This window comes from Taeniopygia guttata, chromosome 2 (assembly GCF_048771995.1).
Source record: "Taeniopygia guttata chromosome 2, bTaeGut7.mat, whole genome shotgun sequence".
NCBI lineage: Eukaryota > Metazoa > Chordata > Aves > Passeriformes > Estrildidae > Taeniopygia > Taeniopygia guttata.
This window is the reverse complement of record NC_133026.1, coordinates 4,601,886-4,619,833: the sequence shown is the minus strand read 5'-3', so window position 1 is coordinate 4,619,833 and position 17,948 is coordinate 4,601,886. Positions and strand designations below refer to the sequence as shown.

Below are 17,948 nucleotides of genomic sequence, written 5' to 3'. Positions count from 1 at the left end.
CAGCATCTGTGAGCACAGAAGGGGAAGAGTCAGGACATGAGATGTGCTGTGTCCCCTGCCTGTCCCCCATGACTGGAGAATTGCCTTGCAGGGTATCTTTTTCATCCTCCCAAAGCCTTGCAAAACAAGTAAGGAATGTGCAAGTTTTTGAAATCAAGGACTGAAAGCACAAACTCTGCTACTTTCAGATGGGGCTCGTTCAGTTTGGAATTCAGTAGAGTTGCCTGTGGTAGAAAGGGACTGGAATCAGTGTCTTATGTATTCTTCCAGTCCTATATTCCTACACAGATAAAACTCCCAGATGCATGATGAGCATGTCTGATGTTCTTATACACAAAGTTCTGTTTTAATAAGCCTCAGATTCAACCTTGCAGCAGGCTGGCATAGGTTGTTTAGCAAATATTGCAGGTATGTGTGCAGGGAAGACTTTAGACCAGAAAATACAGAGGACTTTTCATTTGAGCAGGGTGCCACTGTCTGCTTTGCTTCTGGGGTTTATGTGTGAGTTTTTCTTCTGGTTTGAAAGCACTTACCAGAAGTTCTGCAGCATTTCTGTTCTGAGCACATTCATGGGATGTCTGCCAGATAGAAACCAAAGAGGGATGACTGAAACTCATCCCTGGAGCTGGCATAGCCTCTAAAAACAAGAGGCAGGAGGCAGGCTCTCCCTGGGTGCATACAGAAATGGGAGCAGCTGCTTCCTAGTGCACTCAGGCCCACAGAGGGGCAGGAGGTGAAAGAGACCCACAGCCAGGACTGAAAAATGGTGTTTGTACCACATGAGAGGACTTTCAGTTGAAGTGTTTTGTTCATCCAGCTCCTCTAAGCTCTCCCAAAGCTGAGGGGATCCAGATGGATGGGGAGTTTGGGTATTTGGGGCCAGAATGCTGCTATTTACTGAGATCTCAGTTATCTGTCTCTCCTTTTTCTCCCTGTGCTGCTTGTCCTTGCAGCAAGAGGACCCAGTGTGTGTGCCTGGGCTCTTCCTGGGCTCTCTGATTTCCCTCCTGCATTTCTCAGCCTCCTGGGAAGGGCTCTAAGAGAAAAGCATCCTCCATTAACAGGTAGGACCTGGGCATACTCTTTTGCAGATGCATTTACTGCCCACATTTTGCCTTCCACAGAGGACTTTGAGTATGTGCATGACCTCTGGGTGCTCATTATTGGAGGAAATTTTAAAAAATATGGGTTTTTTTGCAGTGGTTAGCACAAACCCAGTAGTTTCTATGCACAAAAGAGTAGTTTCTCTCCACCCCTACTGCTCACCTCTGTCTGTGGCAGACTGGATTTCCTCTTGGCTCACCAGAGTTGGGTGTTTCTCCTGCCTGTTGCTTTTAGGGAAGGCTGGGAAGGGGACACAAGGTGCAGGGTCAGGTGTGAGTGGGTGACACCAGGGTGACAGTCTGACAGACCCTTTCTGGAGCAGAGCTGGTGGAGGGGGTGTTTTGCACCCTGGGGTGGGTGTGGTGTGCTCCCAGCACAGCATCCTCTGCTCATGGGAGCTTCATGACTCAAACTGGATTTTCTGGGAAGAATCAGTCCAAGCCAGACCCTGGTTCAGGGCTCTGGAGCGTCCTTGGGAAGTGCAGCCTCTCTTTATTTTGGTTTTCATGTCTAAAGAAGAGGAATATTAATATTACCAGGCTAGGACGGATGTGGGGTGAGGTCATTGCTTAGCACCTGCCAAGATTTTTAAAGTCAGAAAGTTCAGCTTTCCATGAGACAAACAATACTCACTAACAGTTTACACACATCTCCATCACTAGGAAATACTTCAGTGCAGGGGTAGCTCTGGTAAACACAGTTTCAGGGTTATGTTTAACAGCCCCTAAGGCTGTTAATGCCCTTTTCTGGGGTCATTTTGAAAGGCCCAGTTTAAATGGTACAGCACCATATGCCTCAGCTGGTATTTGCTGATTCTGAGCTTTGCTCTGGTTAGCATTCAGATTGGGCATTTTTTTTTTTTTGGAAGTTTTTCTGGAATGAGTTTGAAGCATTGTTTCCTATGTGAGACATGGAAAGTTATTACTGGAGATCAAATTCTTACTTTGGTCATTTTTTTTTTTCCTGTTGAAAAGTAGATATTTTTCTGGATGACCTTTCTTATTTGACAGTAAAGCAGATTAGACAGACAGTTCCATGATGCAAAAAGCTTGGGGTTTTTTGGTGTTTAAAACTGCAATGTACCTCAACTGCCTAACATGATTTTAGAGACTGGAAGAAAATGGAAGTCCCAGTTCAATTGTCTGACATCACGTTAAGGAGCTCATTCTTACAGCAGTTACTCCTGATCCATAGATACACTAAAGTGATTAAAACCCAAGCTCTTACGAAATATTATCACAGTACAGACAGTAACAGACCCTGTGCACTTCTTCAGGGGAAGAAGTTTGGTTTGATTCCACTCACAACAAAACTCTTAGCAGATATAGGTAGAAATCCCTAAAAATATGCTGAAGGTGAGTTCAAAAATTATTATTGATACTTCTTCTGGAGTTCAGTGTTCACCACGACACGTTGAATATTGAACAAATCCATGACAATGAGTTTACCAAGCTTCTCTTGGGAGCTCTTTTCATTCTTTCCTTTATGCCCTTTTAACCGCCTGGAGCAGAATGTACTTTCTGTCATAAAAGAGAAATCAAACTGTTTCTGGCTGCAGCCAGAAACTCCTACAGGGTAAAGAGAGCTGCTCCAGCCTTGGCCAGATGGTGAAAAGCTTCTCCCAGGTCACGATCAGTTGTATCACAGCACATTTTCCTTCTGCCACGGCTCTGTGGGAGCAGAAGGTGAGGTGGTGTCAGCTGCTCGGGGAGCCCACGCTGATTTACAGCAGCTGGAGAGGTGGCTCAGAGCCTTTAGAAGAGGATTTCACCCCTGCTATGTGCAGCAGAAGGTATTTAGGTGTTCAGGCTAGGCACTGACCTGGAAAGATTTCCTTAACATCCCCCTGCAGCTGGATTCACACCTGCCTGAGGAAAGCTGACAAAAACAAAGACAACAAGATGAGCCTGAAAGAGCTCAAAGACTTCCTGAAAGAAGTGAACATTGAAGTCGATGACTACCATGCCAAGAAGATTTTCCAGGTAATGGGAGCAAGCAGAAAAAGGGTTTGCTGTTGGCTGAGGTCAAGATGTCCCACAGCTTTCAGCTTGGGTTGGAGACCTCACCTAAAGTGAATTCCTGGCTTCCCTTCTTGTACCAAGGAAGGACTCTCAGGTTTTGGTGCTCAGTAATTTATTGCTCAGAATAATTGATTCCCACTAAATTAGGCCAGCACAATGCTTTGGATGAGGGTGTGTTAAGATCTCTCTTCATAATTGATGGCTACTTCTGCCACAAAGCAGAAGATGAGATGCAAACACAGATAATACAAAAAAAAAGGGTAACAAAGTTGAAGTCCCAGGGGTTTTGGGAGTTTTGTGAGCCACAGCTGCATGTCAATGCCTAAGTCTGGCTGAATTTTGTTTGGTTACAATTGTGTACCCAGATCCTCACCTTCTCAAAGGGGGTGCGAAGTGACAGGTATAAGCAAACAAACAAAAAAATTGAAGTGCCAATTAAGAAAAGAACCTTTCCAGATTCATGATAGATACACAACATTGCACCCAAGCCTGGACTAATCTGATTGATTTAATACTCCCAAGGCATATTTAATCTGGTCAAGGATGTACACTTCTAAATTCTCAAGATTCAGCTTGCTGGCTGAGATTATCAGAAGACAAGAAAGGGATGAAAATTTTTCAGTTGTTAAGCTTTGGGTTTCTCTCTAGAGAATCCATCCTGCTGAGGTGAGATAAAACATCTGGATAATTTCCAGACTTCCATCCTGTCTGAATTAATGTGTGTGCACTTTCAGAAATGTTTTTTTTCTGATCAGTGGTAAACACATGGGTGGTTTTGGGCACTGGGCAGGAGTTCTGCTCCTCTGTGTGAGCAGCCTTCCCCCAAAGGAGGTCCAAGTTTCCTTGTCTTTGCTTTATAGACATCTCTCTTTATAGACAGCTCCTCAGGAACCGGGGGGAAGGTCATCAGCACATCTTAAAGAATTTCAGCTCACAGAATATTCCAGGTGTACTGCCCACTCTGGCTGGTGGATCCCATCCTTTATTCCCTGCCCAGGAAGATCCTGGAAGAGTGGAAATAAGGCTGAGAATCCACGGACTGAGGTGCATGTCTCCACTGGCAGTAGTTGCCCACACTTCCCCTGCAATCTGTGCAGGTGAAGCCAATAGGCACCAGAATCTCCTCATCCCAAAGGCTACATCTCACATATAGGAGATTAATCACTCCCACATCTTCACTCATCAACAACCTGAAAAAAAATCACTCTTGGTTTTTTTGTTTTTGTTTTTGTTTTTTTTTTTTTAAATTTTACTTTATTTTAGAATCACAATCTCCTCTTATTTAATGGAGCTTTTCTACTGTCACAATAGTTACAAGGGAGCTCTAGGAGAGGAAGTTTGATGAAATTAATCCTTTTTGCTTAAAGACTCCGAGTAATTGCTAAACTTTGATTCAACTCATGGAAATGCAGGGAGTTAGTTGAAGTACCATCATTAAGCAAGCAATTGTTAAGTTTCCTGTATAGCCACTGGAAAGAGAGGCTCTTTGGAGGTTAATTCAGATCTCCTGAGGGCTGATTTGCCTCCAGGAAGGGTCTGTGTTGCTCTTAAAGCAATTACATTTTCAGTTTGCATCCTGCCTCAGCTTCGATGGACTTGGGCATTACAGCCTATTAAAGGGTGATCTTTTCTGCCTCAGAGAGTTTTTCTTCATTTAGTCACAGGAAGGAAGGGTGATCAGGGGCTCAAGTGGGGGCTGCAGGGCATGTTCTCACATTATTTTTGCCTCTCATCACAAGACGCTGCGTCCACATTTAGGTTTGAGACACTGGCGTAAAACGTGTTGCAAAGCAACCAGGAATTATGCAAAGCTCCTGTCATTGCTCACTTCATTTCAACCTGAATATTCATTCTGATGCATCAGAAAGGTGTTTTTGCTGGCAGGCCAAGGGTTATTCAGAACTCATGGCTTGTGATGCATACATGGGAGGTAAAACACAGTATTTTGGGTTGAGATTCTCTTTCATTTGGTCCTCCTGCAGCCAAAGCAGAAAGAACCCATTTTTATACCATGCATCTGATCTGTCCTGGATGTCTTGATTCTGGTGCCAGTGCTACTGCCCTGCTTTCCTCACAGCCTTTAATGACAACTAGTGAATAATCTTCCCCAGGCACACCACTTAAAATGCCAGTTTTCTAGGAGGAATATCTTGCCATTTTCCCTGTCATGTCTTAAAGAAAAGAACATTTGTAATTCACAACATCCCTGCTGTCTCCACCAGCTGCTTTCCCTCTTTATATTCCTTTTGCAGTTGCTAAGCATCATGCTCAGCTCAGCTTGAGGGATCTGCCAGAGCCACAGCACAGGATCGTAGACATGGAAGGCAGTGAGGAAAAGGCAATTCTTGAACTCTCAAACCTATTTTGGAGTTGTTTGTAGTGCTGAGCATGTCACAGGTTGTCCCATCCGTGAGATGAACCTGTAGCTTCTACCCAGCAGGTTCTGAAGTCAGGACAAGTTGAACTCTTTTTTTCTGTCACTTCAGTTTGTGAAATGCTAGGCATCATGATAATGTTCTTTGGTTTTATATGTGCTCCTTAAACAGATAGTGAAAGATTTGCAGGGGATGAAAGTCCCTCCTTATCATCTTGGGACACTGCCAGAGCCACCGTGGCCATTGCTGAGATCATTGGCAGAGCTAGGCTGAGATTAGTGTGATTGCTGGTTAAACTAAGACAGGCATTTTCATCATAAAAAACCAGGAAAATAGCTCTGTCACAGGGGATCAAAGATGGAAAGCAATTTAATTCCTCTGGTTTGACAAGTTGAAGAATTCTGCTAGTAACAAACAACAAATTAATATCAGGATTTGCCACAGGGGAAAAAAAAAAAAAAAGTTGTTTCTGATGAAAAATTGAACCTGGGAGTATTTAAAATAAACTAGAAAAACTTGTTATTGGAAAAGCTGTGTCCTTGATGGAGACATTAATATGTATATCTCAAGCTCCCCATCTTTCATGGTCAATCAAGTCCTTGGCTGTGGTGTTCTGTCACAGATGGTATCTACTGGAAAAGTTCAAACCCCAGAAGAAGATGGAGAATCTGATTTACAGTTCCTTGTGGGAAGATTATATCTGATTTGAAATCTGTGGGGATTTTGTTACGTGGCAGGTTTTGGATAAGAATGGAAAATTTCCATGGAGAGGTGGATTTTTTCATACCTAAACACGCACATGTTTAGCAGGTGTGGGGGTTTAAAGTTATTTTTGATGCCATTTTTGCACAGTCCCATTCTGAGTCTTGACAGCCTCTTGAGGTCTGAGCCACTAAGGCCAAAGGGAGGGTTCTTTTCACTTAACTTCCTGGATTTTTGGCTATACTCTCTATCATTATTTAATAGAGTCAATTGTTTCCCTTTATTCCCCCTGAGATTGAGCATTACATTTCTTTTGACCCTTGATTTGTGCTTGGATTATTTTGAGCTGTCCTGACTGAAGCACACCAAGTGCTGGAACTCAAGGCTGGTGCTTTTGAGCACACTGATAATGTAGAAATATAAATATCTGGAACTGTTTTATGACTGTTGGCCTTGTCAATGAGAACCATTGTCACTGACCACATGCTCCTCACTGGCTGGCCAGTAACTCTTTGCAATTATTTTGTGTTCTGCGTTGTGTAGCCCTGGTGCAGATTACGGCTGGCCTATGCCAGAAGGAAAGAAGGTTTTCACTCCTTCTCCCCTCTACGTTTACAGCACTGTGACAAGTCCAAAACAGAGGCTCTGGAGGATGATGAGATAGAGGAATTTTACAAGATTCTGACAGAAAGGAAGGAAATAGACAGCATCTTCCAAATGTACTCGAACCCAGAAGGGTTCATGTCCTGCCAGAACCTGGTGAGGTTCCTCTATGAGGTGCAGCAGGAAGAAGATGCTGTTATTGCTGCCCCTGCCTTAATTCAGAGATATGAGCCCAACGAAAGAGGTAGGTTGAAAACCCTGGCTGGTTTGCTTCAAAATCTTGGGTTTTTTTGATGAACTATGAATTGCATTGCTGCTGCTTTTTTCCCTGCAGTCGTGTGCATTATTTTCTCCCCACAGCTGCTTCTAAAACACCAATCTCCTAGGGGAACATTAACGGGGAGAGGAGAGGAGAGGGAGAGGAGAGGAGAGGAGAGGAGAGGAGAGGAGAGGAGAGGAGAGGAGAGGAGAGGAGAGGAGAGGAGAGGAGAGGAGAGGAGAGGAGAGGAGAGGAGAGGAGAGGAGAGGAGAGGAGAGGAGAGGAGAGGAGAGGAGAGGAGAGGAGAGGAGAGGAGAGGAGAGGAGAGGAGAGGAGAGGAGAGGAGAGGAGAGGAGAGGCAGGGAAATCTCCCTCTTCAATTTTATTTTGTGTGCACTGAACAGCAGGAGAGGGATTGATACAGGTTTGACTGGAGGATGTAGAATTTCTCGAGGGAAAGACTCAGATGAGTTATTCTGATGCCAAGACCTCGTGTGGCTTTTGAAGGCTGATAATTTAGCAATATTTGTGTTCTCCAGAAGCTGGAGTGGAGGAAGAAGTCCTTGATGGTGGGCACATTTAAAGCCACCTGCAGATGAGATCTCTGAGTAGAGGCCAAGGAGGTGACAGCTGTTTAGGAGGCAGACACTGGATGTCTGTGTGGTTAGAAACAGTCTCAGACTGAGACTGAATCATCAGTCTGGAGCACCTTGGAGGATGTGTTCCAGGAGCCAACTCAGAATCATGGGCTGGTTCCTAGTGTCCTGCTATTCCTTCAGGAGAGGGGCAAGGCTTTGCAACTGTCAGGCTTTAGGATTAGGCTGAGATTGAGTTCAGTCCCTCAAAATGGGGAGTAATTTTGTATTTCCCCTTTGCAAATCCTGTCTTTCACTGGATAATCTAGACAGGATTTATCTGGCTGTGTTTAGACATCTGACAGCTTCTCTGGGTTGGCGCAAAAAAACCTTGAAATGCTCAAACAGAGATTTTGTGCTGTAAATCTCTAGAGACAGATGAGGTAAGGTCTGTCTTTGACACTTTTAAGATGTTATCAAGGACAAGTAAAGTGTAATAAAAAGCCACGTAAGTGTCATAAAAAGCTGTACTTGGGAAGGGGCTTTAAAAGCATTTTCAGGCAGCTGAAAGTGTCATCCTTGTCTGGAGAGCATTGATGCCTTTGCTTTTGCTGACTGCCTGGGGAGCACATTTGGTGAAGGTGAAGGTGGTGGCACGACCTGGTGGCATCTCATTTTCAGTGTGGGGTTTTCTGTCTGTTTACCTGGCAGCCAAGAGGGGCAACGCCATGACCAAGGATGGTTTCCTGATGTACCTGCTGTCAGATGAGGGGAACATATTCAACCCCTCCCACCGGAAAGTTTACCAGGACATGACCCAACCTCTCAGTCACTACTTGGTGTCATCCTCACACAACACCTATCTCATGGAAGACCAGATCACAGGGCCAAGCAGCACAGAGGCCTATATCAGGTAAAGAATGTGTGTGTTTGGGAGGTTAACCTCTTTCTTTCAGAAGACATGAGTGTCTGTGCTGATGGATGCAAGGGATCAAGAAGCAATCTTCCACCAGACCAGGTAATATGGGCTGGCCCGTGTTTCCAGAGTGAGCTCTTTCCAAACCAGGTTGGCTGTGCCCTCCTTTCCACAGCTCTTTGACCTGAGTCTCATCTGGTGTCCACCTGAGTGTAAGATGTATAATTACTACATTTGGAAGCAGTATCTGCAGTCACATGCAGTCACACCCTCTGGCCTGGTGTTTTCAAAGCATGATGCTGAGGGGGTGTTGCATTCCCCAAAATATGGCACAGGAGAGTGCAAGGAGCTTACAAGATGGAAAGATTCCTGGGATAGAGCTGCAGGTCTGGGAGGAGCCAAAACAATTCATAGTGTCACGGTGCTTATGCTCTGTACTGCCTTTGGGAGAGGCCCATGGCAGGGACTGTCCCCACACCATGATGGGGTTTATTTTGGAGAGTCCTAGTTGGAGCAATCAAAAAAAAAAAAGAGTTGGGATATGAACAGGATGAGAGATCAGGTGAACTTGCACCTGGTGCCTTTTTAGCATCTCAGATATTCCCACAACACCCCTGCACAGAGCTTTAGGTGTTGCCTATATCTGCCTTTAACAACATCTCCTGGCCAGGTGGGTGCAGTGACCTTCAGTAATTGCACACCCCCCTTGCATTACTCCTTGTTTCTATCAGGTGAGATGGTGTTTCCTTGTGAGCCAGTCAATGGCTGCAGTTCTGCCTTTGTTTATGACTTGCCTCATTCTCAGGAGCAATGGCTGACTGGAGTCACAAGGTCAAAAGTGTTGAGAGTGAAATCTGGCACAAGTTGTTTCTCAGCAGCTCTTTGAATTCATCTTACAGAGTCTTAAAATTATAGATATATGTTTGGGCTGCACCAAAAAAAAAAAAAATCGCATGATTCTGGAGCAGGTTTCCCAGAGATGCTGTGGATGCTCCATCCCTGGAAGTGTTCAAGGCCAGGTTGGAGAGGGCTCTGAGTGACCTGGTCTAGTGGAAGCTGTCCCTTCCCATGGCAGGGGGTGGAACTGGATGATCTTTAAGGTCCCTTCCAACCCAAACCATTCTGTGATTTTATTGCAATGAGTTAAAGGAATTGTGTGACCTGAAATATTTAGGGAATTACTGCAAAAGATACGAGATCACGTCCTAGATAGATGGTGGGGGAATCTACATTTGAAAATAGATTGAAATGGCTATGTAGAGGTAGGAATTTCACATGGAAATTTGGTCTGTAGACTTGGTTTAGGAAAGTGGCTCTCAGCAGTCTCCTCAGCTATGGTGGAGTTCCCATCGCTCCCTCCCTCCCTTTCTCCCAGCTCTGAAGATTCATCCCTCATGTCATACCAGATCTAGATGAAGAAATCATGTAATCTAAGCTTTGTGACCTGGCTTCTGAGGCTGATTGTCACTCTTCTACTGCCACTCTTGATTTTCTCTTCACCATCTTTGGGGAAAGACTTGGGGCACAGTCATCAGTGTCCTTTCTCATCTGACACTCACTGTCTTATTCTTCGGATAATTCTACCTTGGACTTTCACTCCCTTATTTCTCAGATCCTTCTGTGCTTTCCTTGCTCAACCTTGAGCTCTCTTTGCTGACACTGATTTTACCTGATCCCATCCTATATCTGATTCCTTGTTTTTTCCAAGCTCCTTTCTTCTCCCTTGCTCCTGAACTTCCTTCCAGTCTTCCCGGGCAGTGCCTGTGCCTGATGTACCCTCACTTGGAGATGGAGCAGAAGGTGTAGAACCCAACCAGGTCCCTTCTTTGTTTCCAGAGCCCTGACCAAAGGCTGTCGCTGTGTGGAGCTGGATTGCTGGGATGGCCCCAACTCAGAGCCCGTCATTTATCACGGCTACACTCTCACCTCCAAGATCCTCTTCAGCGATGTCATTAAGGCCATCAAGAACTATGCATTCAAAGTAAGGATGAGGGATTTTTCTCATGCTGCACAACCCAGGACTGGCAGTAGAGCTCTTCCCTCCCAGCAGCTTCACCTCATGGGGACAAGATGTGTCCTTCTGTCTGAGCATCCGTGTTCTGCTTCCTCCAGAGATCCATCTCTGGGGTTGCTGCACAGGGAGAGCACCATCTGAGGATGAGTTTGAACCTGTGCCAGCACAGCTGCATCCTGGACCCCACTACAATGAAAATGATGCTCATAATCTTGAGCATACCTGGTGGGAAACTCCAGCAAGCCCATAATTTGTGTGGCTTTGATGCCTCTTGTTTAGAGGAACCCATGTGCTTGTTTTGGATGTGAAGGGCTGTTTTTATTCTGCTTTAAAAGAGATGAACAGGGCTGGAGTCTTGTATGGCACCAGGCTTCTGAAAATCTTAGGTCTGTCCAGACTCACTGGACTCTGCTGCTTTCCTTCAGTGCACTTGGGAGCTGGTGCCAAGTTTTGTTTGGGGCCATAAAGGAGTGACAATGACAATAATGACAATAATGACAATGCCTTCAGCACACAAAATGACCTGGGGGACACAGGGAACCAGATCAGGCCTATGAAGGAATGGAGGAAGGATTGATATCACTCAAGGGTTTGAGCAAACCCTGTGATTTCAAAGCCCCCTTCCCAGTCCTTCCTCTGAAGGTGGGTAGGAAGGTGCTCTGGCCCACAGTGCAAGTGGAGAATGGAGGCACAGGGAGTGCCCCAGAAGGTCTGTGAGAGGCAGTCCTGACCCATCCTGGTGCCTTCTCCATTGGACCATCATCTCTGGAAGGCATCAGCACCGATCTGAGTAACTACTGCACAGTTAAATTTTTAACAAATCCCATTTTTAACAAATCCTTGCTTTAGGAGAACATCAGCCCCTCCTGTTGACACGCTCATTCCCAGAGAAATGGTGTTCATACCAATTGCTGCAGAGTGGTGAAAGCACAGAGTTCACTGATGGTGTGTGTTGCTGTCTTGTTCCAGACCTCACCATACCCCGTCATCATCTCCCTGGAGAACCACTGCAGCGTGGAGCAGCAGAAGGTCATGGCCCAGCACATGACCACCATCCTGCAGGACATGCTCTTGGTTGCCCCAGTCGATGGAAACAAATCCCAGTTCCCCTCCCCAGAGGTAAGCAAGGCCACTCCAGCACTTCCAGCCTTCTGAGGGTTGGACAAGAGGGGAGTTTCTCTTCTTGCTGAGTGCAAAGCTCAAAACTCAAGGGGAAAACCACTGCAAGTATCCTGAAAGTGTGTGAAACACAAAGTGTCCTGCCATTGAGAGTGTCCTGGGGGAGACACTGGGATGGTGGGGATGGATATGTCCATGGAGGAAAAAGGGAAGCAGGAAGCTCCCTAGAGATGCCCCTTTTATTCCCAGGAATCAGGGCAGCTGACAGGCTGGGAGCTGAGCCCTGGCCTTGCCAGAGGAAAGAGATACACAGCACTCAACAGTGGTTCACCACTAGAAATCATTAGCTGACAGCAAAAAGTGGAAATGGAATCTTGATATGAAAAATGTGTCTCCAAAACAGGAGCCAAAAGGAAACATCAATCTATTTCCACCTATGTGGTTTGTGCTTGCTTTCTGACTTTCTTTCTCTTTTTCTTAGCACTTTGCAGGAACAGACTCCTGTACGGTTAGCTGCAGTTCCTTTTAAATTGCATTTCTTTGCTCATTCTCCAAAAATTAGATGAACATGCCTAGTGAGAGCTGGGAGGAGTTTGTGGGTGAGATGAAGCTGGCAGCAGGGGAGAAAGGAGAGAAAAACAATCCACCCAGAATATCTTCTATATTAGTTCTCCCTCTTCCTTTATCTGCTTTCCCTTTCCTTATTCTGCTTTCCCCTTTTGTTTGGGAATGTCATGCCTCATTTGATACAATGCCTGGCACAGAGGGAAGCTGCTCTGGGCTGGTCCCTAAGCACCAGGGCAATAAATTAGGATGAATTGTAGTTTTTACTGCTGCTGCTTCAGCAGAACCTTGGCTCTGGCACAGACAAGGTGCCTCCACTGGGAGAAGTGACTCTCCCAGGGTGAGGACACTCCCAGCACAGAGATCAATCTTTGCAGGCAGTTACTGAGTTGGAAAAATACGTCTTCAGTGTCCCTTCCTGACTTGTTATTTATCCTGGTGCAGGATCAGGAAAACTGCTGATGGCTTTTCAGCTGAGGGCAATGATATGATGAAAGAAAGGAGAAACACCAAGCAAAGCAATGTGTGATTTGTGAGTGGAAGGAGATGACCCCAACTTCCCAAAGATGTTTTTTCCATGCCTGTACTCATCTAACCTCCTGATTTTGATTGCCAAAAAGACACTTGGGCCCTGCTGAACACAATGCCCAGATCTACCCCGGGGAATGGATTTGGGCTGATGTGCTCTATTGCAAGGATTGATCCATTTAGCTTAAACACAGAAATATTGCCAATGTTGCAACACCTATCCTTTTTCTTCTGGTACTTTTCCTCTGCCCTCCTGCTTTTTGAAGTAGGACAGTACAAGGGGATGAAATGTTGATTTTTTTTTTACTGTAAAATACATTGAAACTGAAACATGAGGGAAAAGCAAACTAACAAACAAACCAGGAACCTTTTGGCTTCTGCCTCCCTTGTTGACATGAGGAAACCAGGATCAACACGGTATTTTTTATATCAGGAAAAGGGTGGGATCTGCCACTGGGCAAAGGGCTGGAGGCTGTAAACACAAACAGTCGAAGGATTGCTGCCGATTGTGTCAGCAGGGCAGGGTTAGTAATTAAAGGAAGATTGACACGGTTTGGATTTGTGCTAACGATTTTTTCACACCACAGCCCGGGGCAGGAATCTGATTTATTCTGCTCCATTCAGGAGCAGTGTTGGGCTACACAGATTATCTAAATATCTCCTCCAAGCTGCTGTCCTTAGGTCCCAATAGTGAATTAAAGGCTATTGGATGAAAGGCCAAAACACACATACAGGCTCCAGGCAGCACCAGGGTTGTAGGGAGGAGCTGATCCAATCTCTGCTCCTGGTGGGTTCTTATCCTTCTGTCCCATCCCTGCCAGGGCTCTGCCAGGGCCCTTGGCCCTGTCCCTACATCCCAGCTAGAAATGCTGCAAAGTCACAGTCTAGAATGAGACTAAAACTGTTCCCAGTGTTGGAACAATTCAGTGAAACCCCAACAGTTCTTTGCTCCTGGAATTCCTTGTTTATGAGGACAGTGGCTTTGGGCATTACCCACACATTTTGTGTCAATGTGGCCTCAGATCCATCTGCACATCTGTTTCTCCAGCCTTAGCCCAGCTTGTGTCATTCTTGTCTGCAGTGCATCTTCTTGCCTGAAGTTCTTGAGCTGAGTCTCCTTCAATCCTCCAAAACCTCCTTCAGTAAAGTGTTTCTCCCCCTTTCCTGGAGACTCTCTGCATCCTCTGGTGCCACTCATTGCTGGTGCAGCACTTGAGTTTGCAGCTGAAGGACGTGCAGGGATGGAGATGTGATCCCAGTTAGTGCAGCTGATCTGCACATCTCCTCATGAATGGGAGCATGTTATTCCTCACAGCTTCCAGAAGTCTGCAGAGAGGGATATCTTCATCCTGAGAGTGGGATGTGTGTCAGGAGGCAGTGCTCAGCCCCTGTGTATCCGTGTACCTGAGCACTTCACTTAGGGCTCCTTTGGAGAAACAGTCAGAGGAGTTGGAGGTGTGGTCCACCTCCTCCTCAGTGTTTGTCCAAACAGAGCAGGAATCACACCCTGGGAGTGTTTGGTTTTCTCTGTTGACTCTAAAGGAGGTGTTGAAGCCACAGAAAGTTTGTTGAGATGGATCACTTTACAAATCTTCCATTCCCACTGAGATGAAAACTGGAGTTCAGACCTTGCTGTGGCTCTCAGGTTGCTCCTAGGGGCAGGAAGCTTTCAGATAGGATAAACTTGTGTATGCAGATCTTTTAAAATCCTCTGGTCATTACAGCTCTGCTGCTTCTGATAAAATCAGTGCTTTCCTTTAAGATGGTTTGCATATCCCAATGTCAGAACCATTTCATCTGCACAGCTGAGCTTGTTCAGTGTGCAGTGGCAAAGGTGGGAGAGCAGATGAGCTCCAGTTCAGGGCACTAAGGAATGCCATTTATAGGGCATGTGAAGAAGGACAAGAGTTGCATCTGTTCCAGCAGCCACTCCACTGTGTGTTCTCAGTGGAGTCCAATGTCCTTGTAGCCTTTCCTGAGGTTGTACTCCACCTTGGGCTTCTCACAGACAGCTGGAATGGCTTTATGGTCTACTTGGAGAACATTTATTATTTCAGCTACTGCTTCCTCCTAAGACAAGGGATCTGCTCAACAGAGCTGAACTGATGAGCTGAGTGTCTTTTGCCTCAGGCTAGAAATATTTAATATCACATAAAGGGGAACCAGGAGAGATGGTGCAAGGGCACGTGTGTGTTTGTGACTGTCTATATCAGTTTATTTAGTACCTCAGTAAAAAAGATAAACTCTCAGGTTTAGGACTTTGCTTCCTCTTCAGAGGGCATTCACTGCAAGGCTACGACAGGATAGCACCTTTTGTGGGAAATGGGGATGAAAATGCCTCTCTTTGGGGTCAGTCTCACCCTTTCTTCTGACAAATAAGCAAATGGATCTCCTCCGAGTCAGGTGGCACATGGCCTGCTCTCCCTTTTAGGCATAGGAGCAGTGTCCTGTGCCCATGGGGAGCATCTGTACCATCTCCAATGCTTCCCAGAGGAACCACAGGCTAGATAGGATAACAGCAGCACTGAGGACCTGCTGCTGGCAGCTCTGGAATGGGCTGTGGTGAGGAGACACAGTGGGGGCTGTGTCGCTGTGCCTTCCCTCATGATGTTCTTCAGCCGTGTGGGATTGGTCTGTGCCAGGAACTGCACCTCCCACGTGCTGAATGGGAGTGATGCTTTGAGAAGGCTGCCCTAGAACAGAGGCTGGACAGAGCTAAAGAATAAAGCAGGGATTTATTAAAAGGCCTCAATGGATGCACGTTGGGCAGCACGAGAGCCCAGCCAGGGCTGCACCCAAGGTGAACCAAAATGGTCCCAAAATGCACGAGCACTCACAGGGTCTTTCACTTTTATAATTTCTGCTCCATTTGCAGATTGGAGTTCATTGTCCAATTACAGCTTCAGATTATGAAGTCCCATCTTTGTTTTTCTCTCTTCAGTCCATGTTGTTTATTGTCTGGGGCCTGAAACTTTTATTGGTTGTCCTTAGTCCCAGGCTAGAAAATGAATTGTTTTGTCTCCCCACTCTGTGAAGAGAGCTTACCAACGCTTAATTTGAAGCTCAGAACTGCACCCCTAGGCAGCTCAGAATCTGAAAAAATATGAAAGCTAAAACTTAAGGCATCATTTCCTCCCTTTAGAGGCTTGACAAGGCTTAAAAAGCATAATTACCTGCTGGTAATTAAGAATCAAGTGGGCTGCCCCAAATACCTTATCCGTAGTTCTCCACTGCTGAGCTGTGAGGGGAGGCAGTAACATTTCTTATGGGGCATTAGAAAGCAGAGGCAGATAATATATTAAATACCAGGATGGTATCTGCAGCCTGCAGGGGACTAGAGGGGCTGCTTTCAGCCTCTGCTGATGCCTTGAGAGGCTGACCTAGAACAGAGGCTGGAGAGAGTTAAAGAATAAAATAGGGATTTATTAAAATCCCTACTCAGTGAATGCACCTTGGGCAGCACCAGAGCCCAGCCAGGGCTGCACCCAAAATGAACCAAAATGGTCCCAAAATGCACGAGCGCTCCCGGGGGCTCTCCCTGGGATCAGTTCTGCTCCATTGGCACCTTGGAGTTCATTGTCCCATTCCAGCTTTAGCCCAGGCAGTCCCATCCTTCTTGTTTTTCTCTCTCCAGCCCACGGTGTTTGTGCTCTTGGGCTGAGATTTGGATCATTTGTCCTTGGTGCCCAGCTGGAGAAGGAATTGTTTTGTCTCCCTGCTCTGTGCAGAGCTCAGCATCCCCTAAAATGAAGCTCAGAAATGCACACTAAAGCAGCACAGAATCTGAAAAATATAAAAGCTAAAACCTGAGGCACTGTCACTCCTTACTGTCCCCAGTGCAATCCTTCCAGGCTTGTCCATCCCAAGTGCTGAGCAGAGCCTAAAAGCTCGCACAGAACTGATTTTGTGGTGGAAGAACAGTGTAGAGCTGGGTGTTGAGGCAGGAGGGTGGGAAGGGACATGAGAGCAGCGGGCTGAAGTCAGGCTCTGAAGATGAGCCAACTCATCTCCCAGCCGTGGATGTGAAGAAGCCGAGCACAGCCCTGCCTGGAAGGCTGGGAGGACGGTCTGGGGATGGGGGGAGGATATTGCTGTGCCCTGACTGCTCCTTTGAGTGCAGCTTTGGAGTGACAGGGAAAGTGCCCAGTGTAAACAGCTCTTTTGTGGTAGCTGAATTAAAATGCTCTCAGCTGCTGCCTCAGGTGCCAGTGTTGGATTTCTGCTCAAACCCAGCTTCATCCACAGCTTTGCCAGGTGGTGAGGAGTGGGGCTGGTCTCTGTAAAGATGTGATGCAATTTGCTTGAACCCACAAAGGGTGCAAAGGGGGAATGGTGTCCTTTGAAAACGCCTCTGTTGTTTTATAAAAGATTCTTGGTTTTTCACAGTCCTGTCATTTGAATGTGGTGGGGTTTTGTTGCTTTTGCTGTTGCAGAAAAGGTAAATATAGGGTGTTGCTGAGGAAAGGGGAACGTGCTACACAGATTGAGGGGCTGTGCTGGCTAATTCCAAGATAGCATTTTTTTGGGATAACTCATACCCTCCAAAGCCAGGACCACCAAACACATCCAGGTGGCAGCAAATCTCCTGTTCCTGGAGATTCCACTAAGCTGCCAGGCCTAGTGGTGCTCTTGATTTTAAGGCATAACCCAAACACCTGGAGATCACCACCAGTCACCTTTCCCAATACTTCTCCCTGTCCTAAGCATTTCTGCTGCCTTGTTTGGGCTCTAAGTCATCCCTGTCCAGGCTCCAGCCTTCCCCCACAGCCAGGGCTTGTGCAAAGGATGTATCAGTGGTGAGGGGTTGGGGATTCTTTGCTTTTTTTTTTTGCCAAGGTCAGGATTTAATGTGTGAGATTGTATTTCTTGCTCAGACTCAGATATCAGTTCTTATCTCTGTCATAGTCTCACAAACCCTGAGTCCTACAGCACTTCACTCTGACAAACTAAACATGGAGTTTTATCTCTACAAGGCCTTTTAAGGATAAACTGTCCAATTAAGAAATAACACCTCAATTATTTTTACTTTTAACCCAATAACCAACCACCCGTGGCTGCAATGTGGACTTTGTTATCCAATTACACAAAACCGTGGAGAAGGAGGTGAAGAAGAAGAAGGAGGTGAAGAAGGATTAGTCTCTGCCCTAAAACCTCCATCTCACTTTATA

General features: G+C 46.0%; 1 protein-coding gene across 4 annotated transcripts in view; it reads left to right on the top strand.

Annotated features, from left to right (window-relative positions):
- The window catches only part of PLCD1 (phospholipase C delta 1), a 53,920-nt gene that overhangs the window by 26,641 nt on the left and 9,331 nt on the right, over positions 1–17,948 (top strand). For 2 of the 4 annotated variants that reach the window (XM_032746588.3, XM_032746587.3), the window contains exons 4-8: positions 2,957–3,086; positions 6,746–7,049; positions 8,351–8,552; positions 10,392–10,536; positions 11,539–11,688. In XM_032746588.3, coding sequence (XP_032602479.1) covers positions 2,957–3,086; positions 6,746–7,049; positions 8,351–8,552; positions 10,392–10,536; positions 11,539–11,688 — 931 coding nt within the window. The remainder of the gene's footprint in view (positions 1–2,956; positions 3,087–6,745; positions 7,050–8,350; positions 8,553–10,391; positions 10,537–11,538; positions 11,689–17,948) is intronic. The other 2 variants (XM_032746589.3, XM_002196609.6) reach the window with 1 other exon arrangement.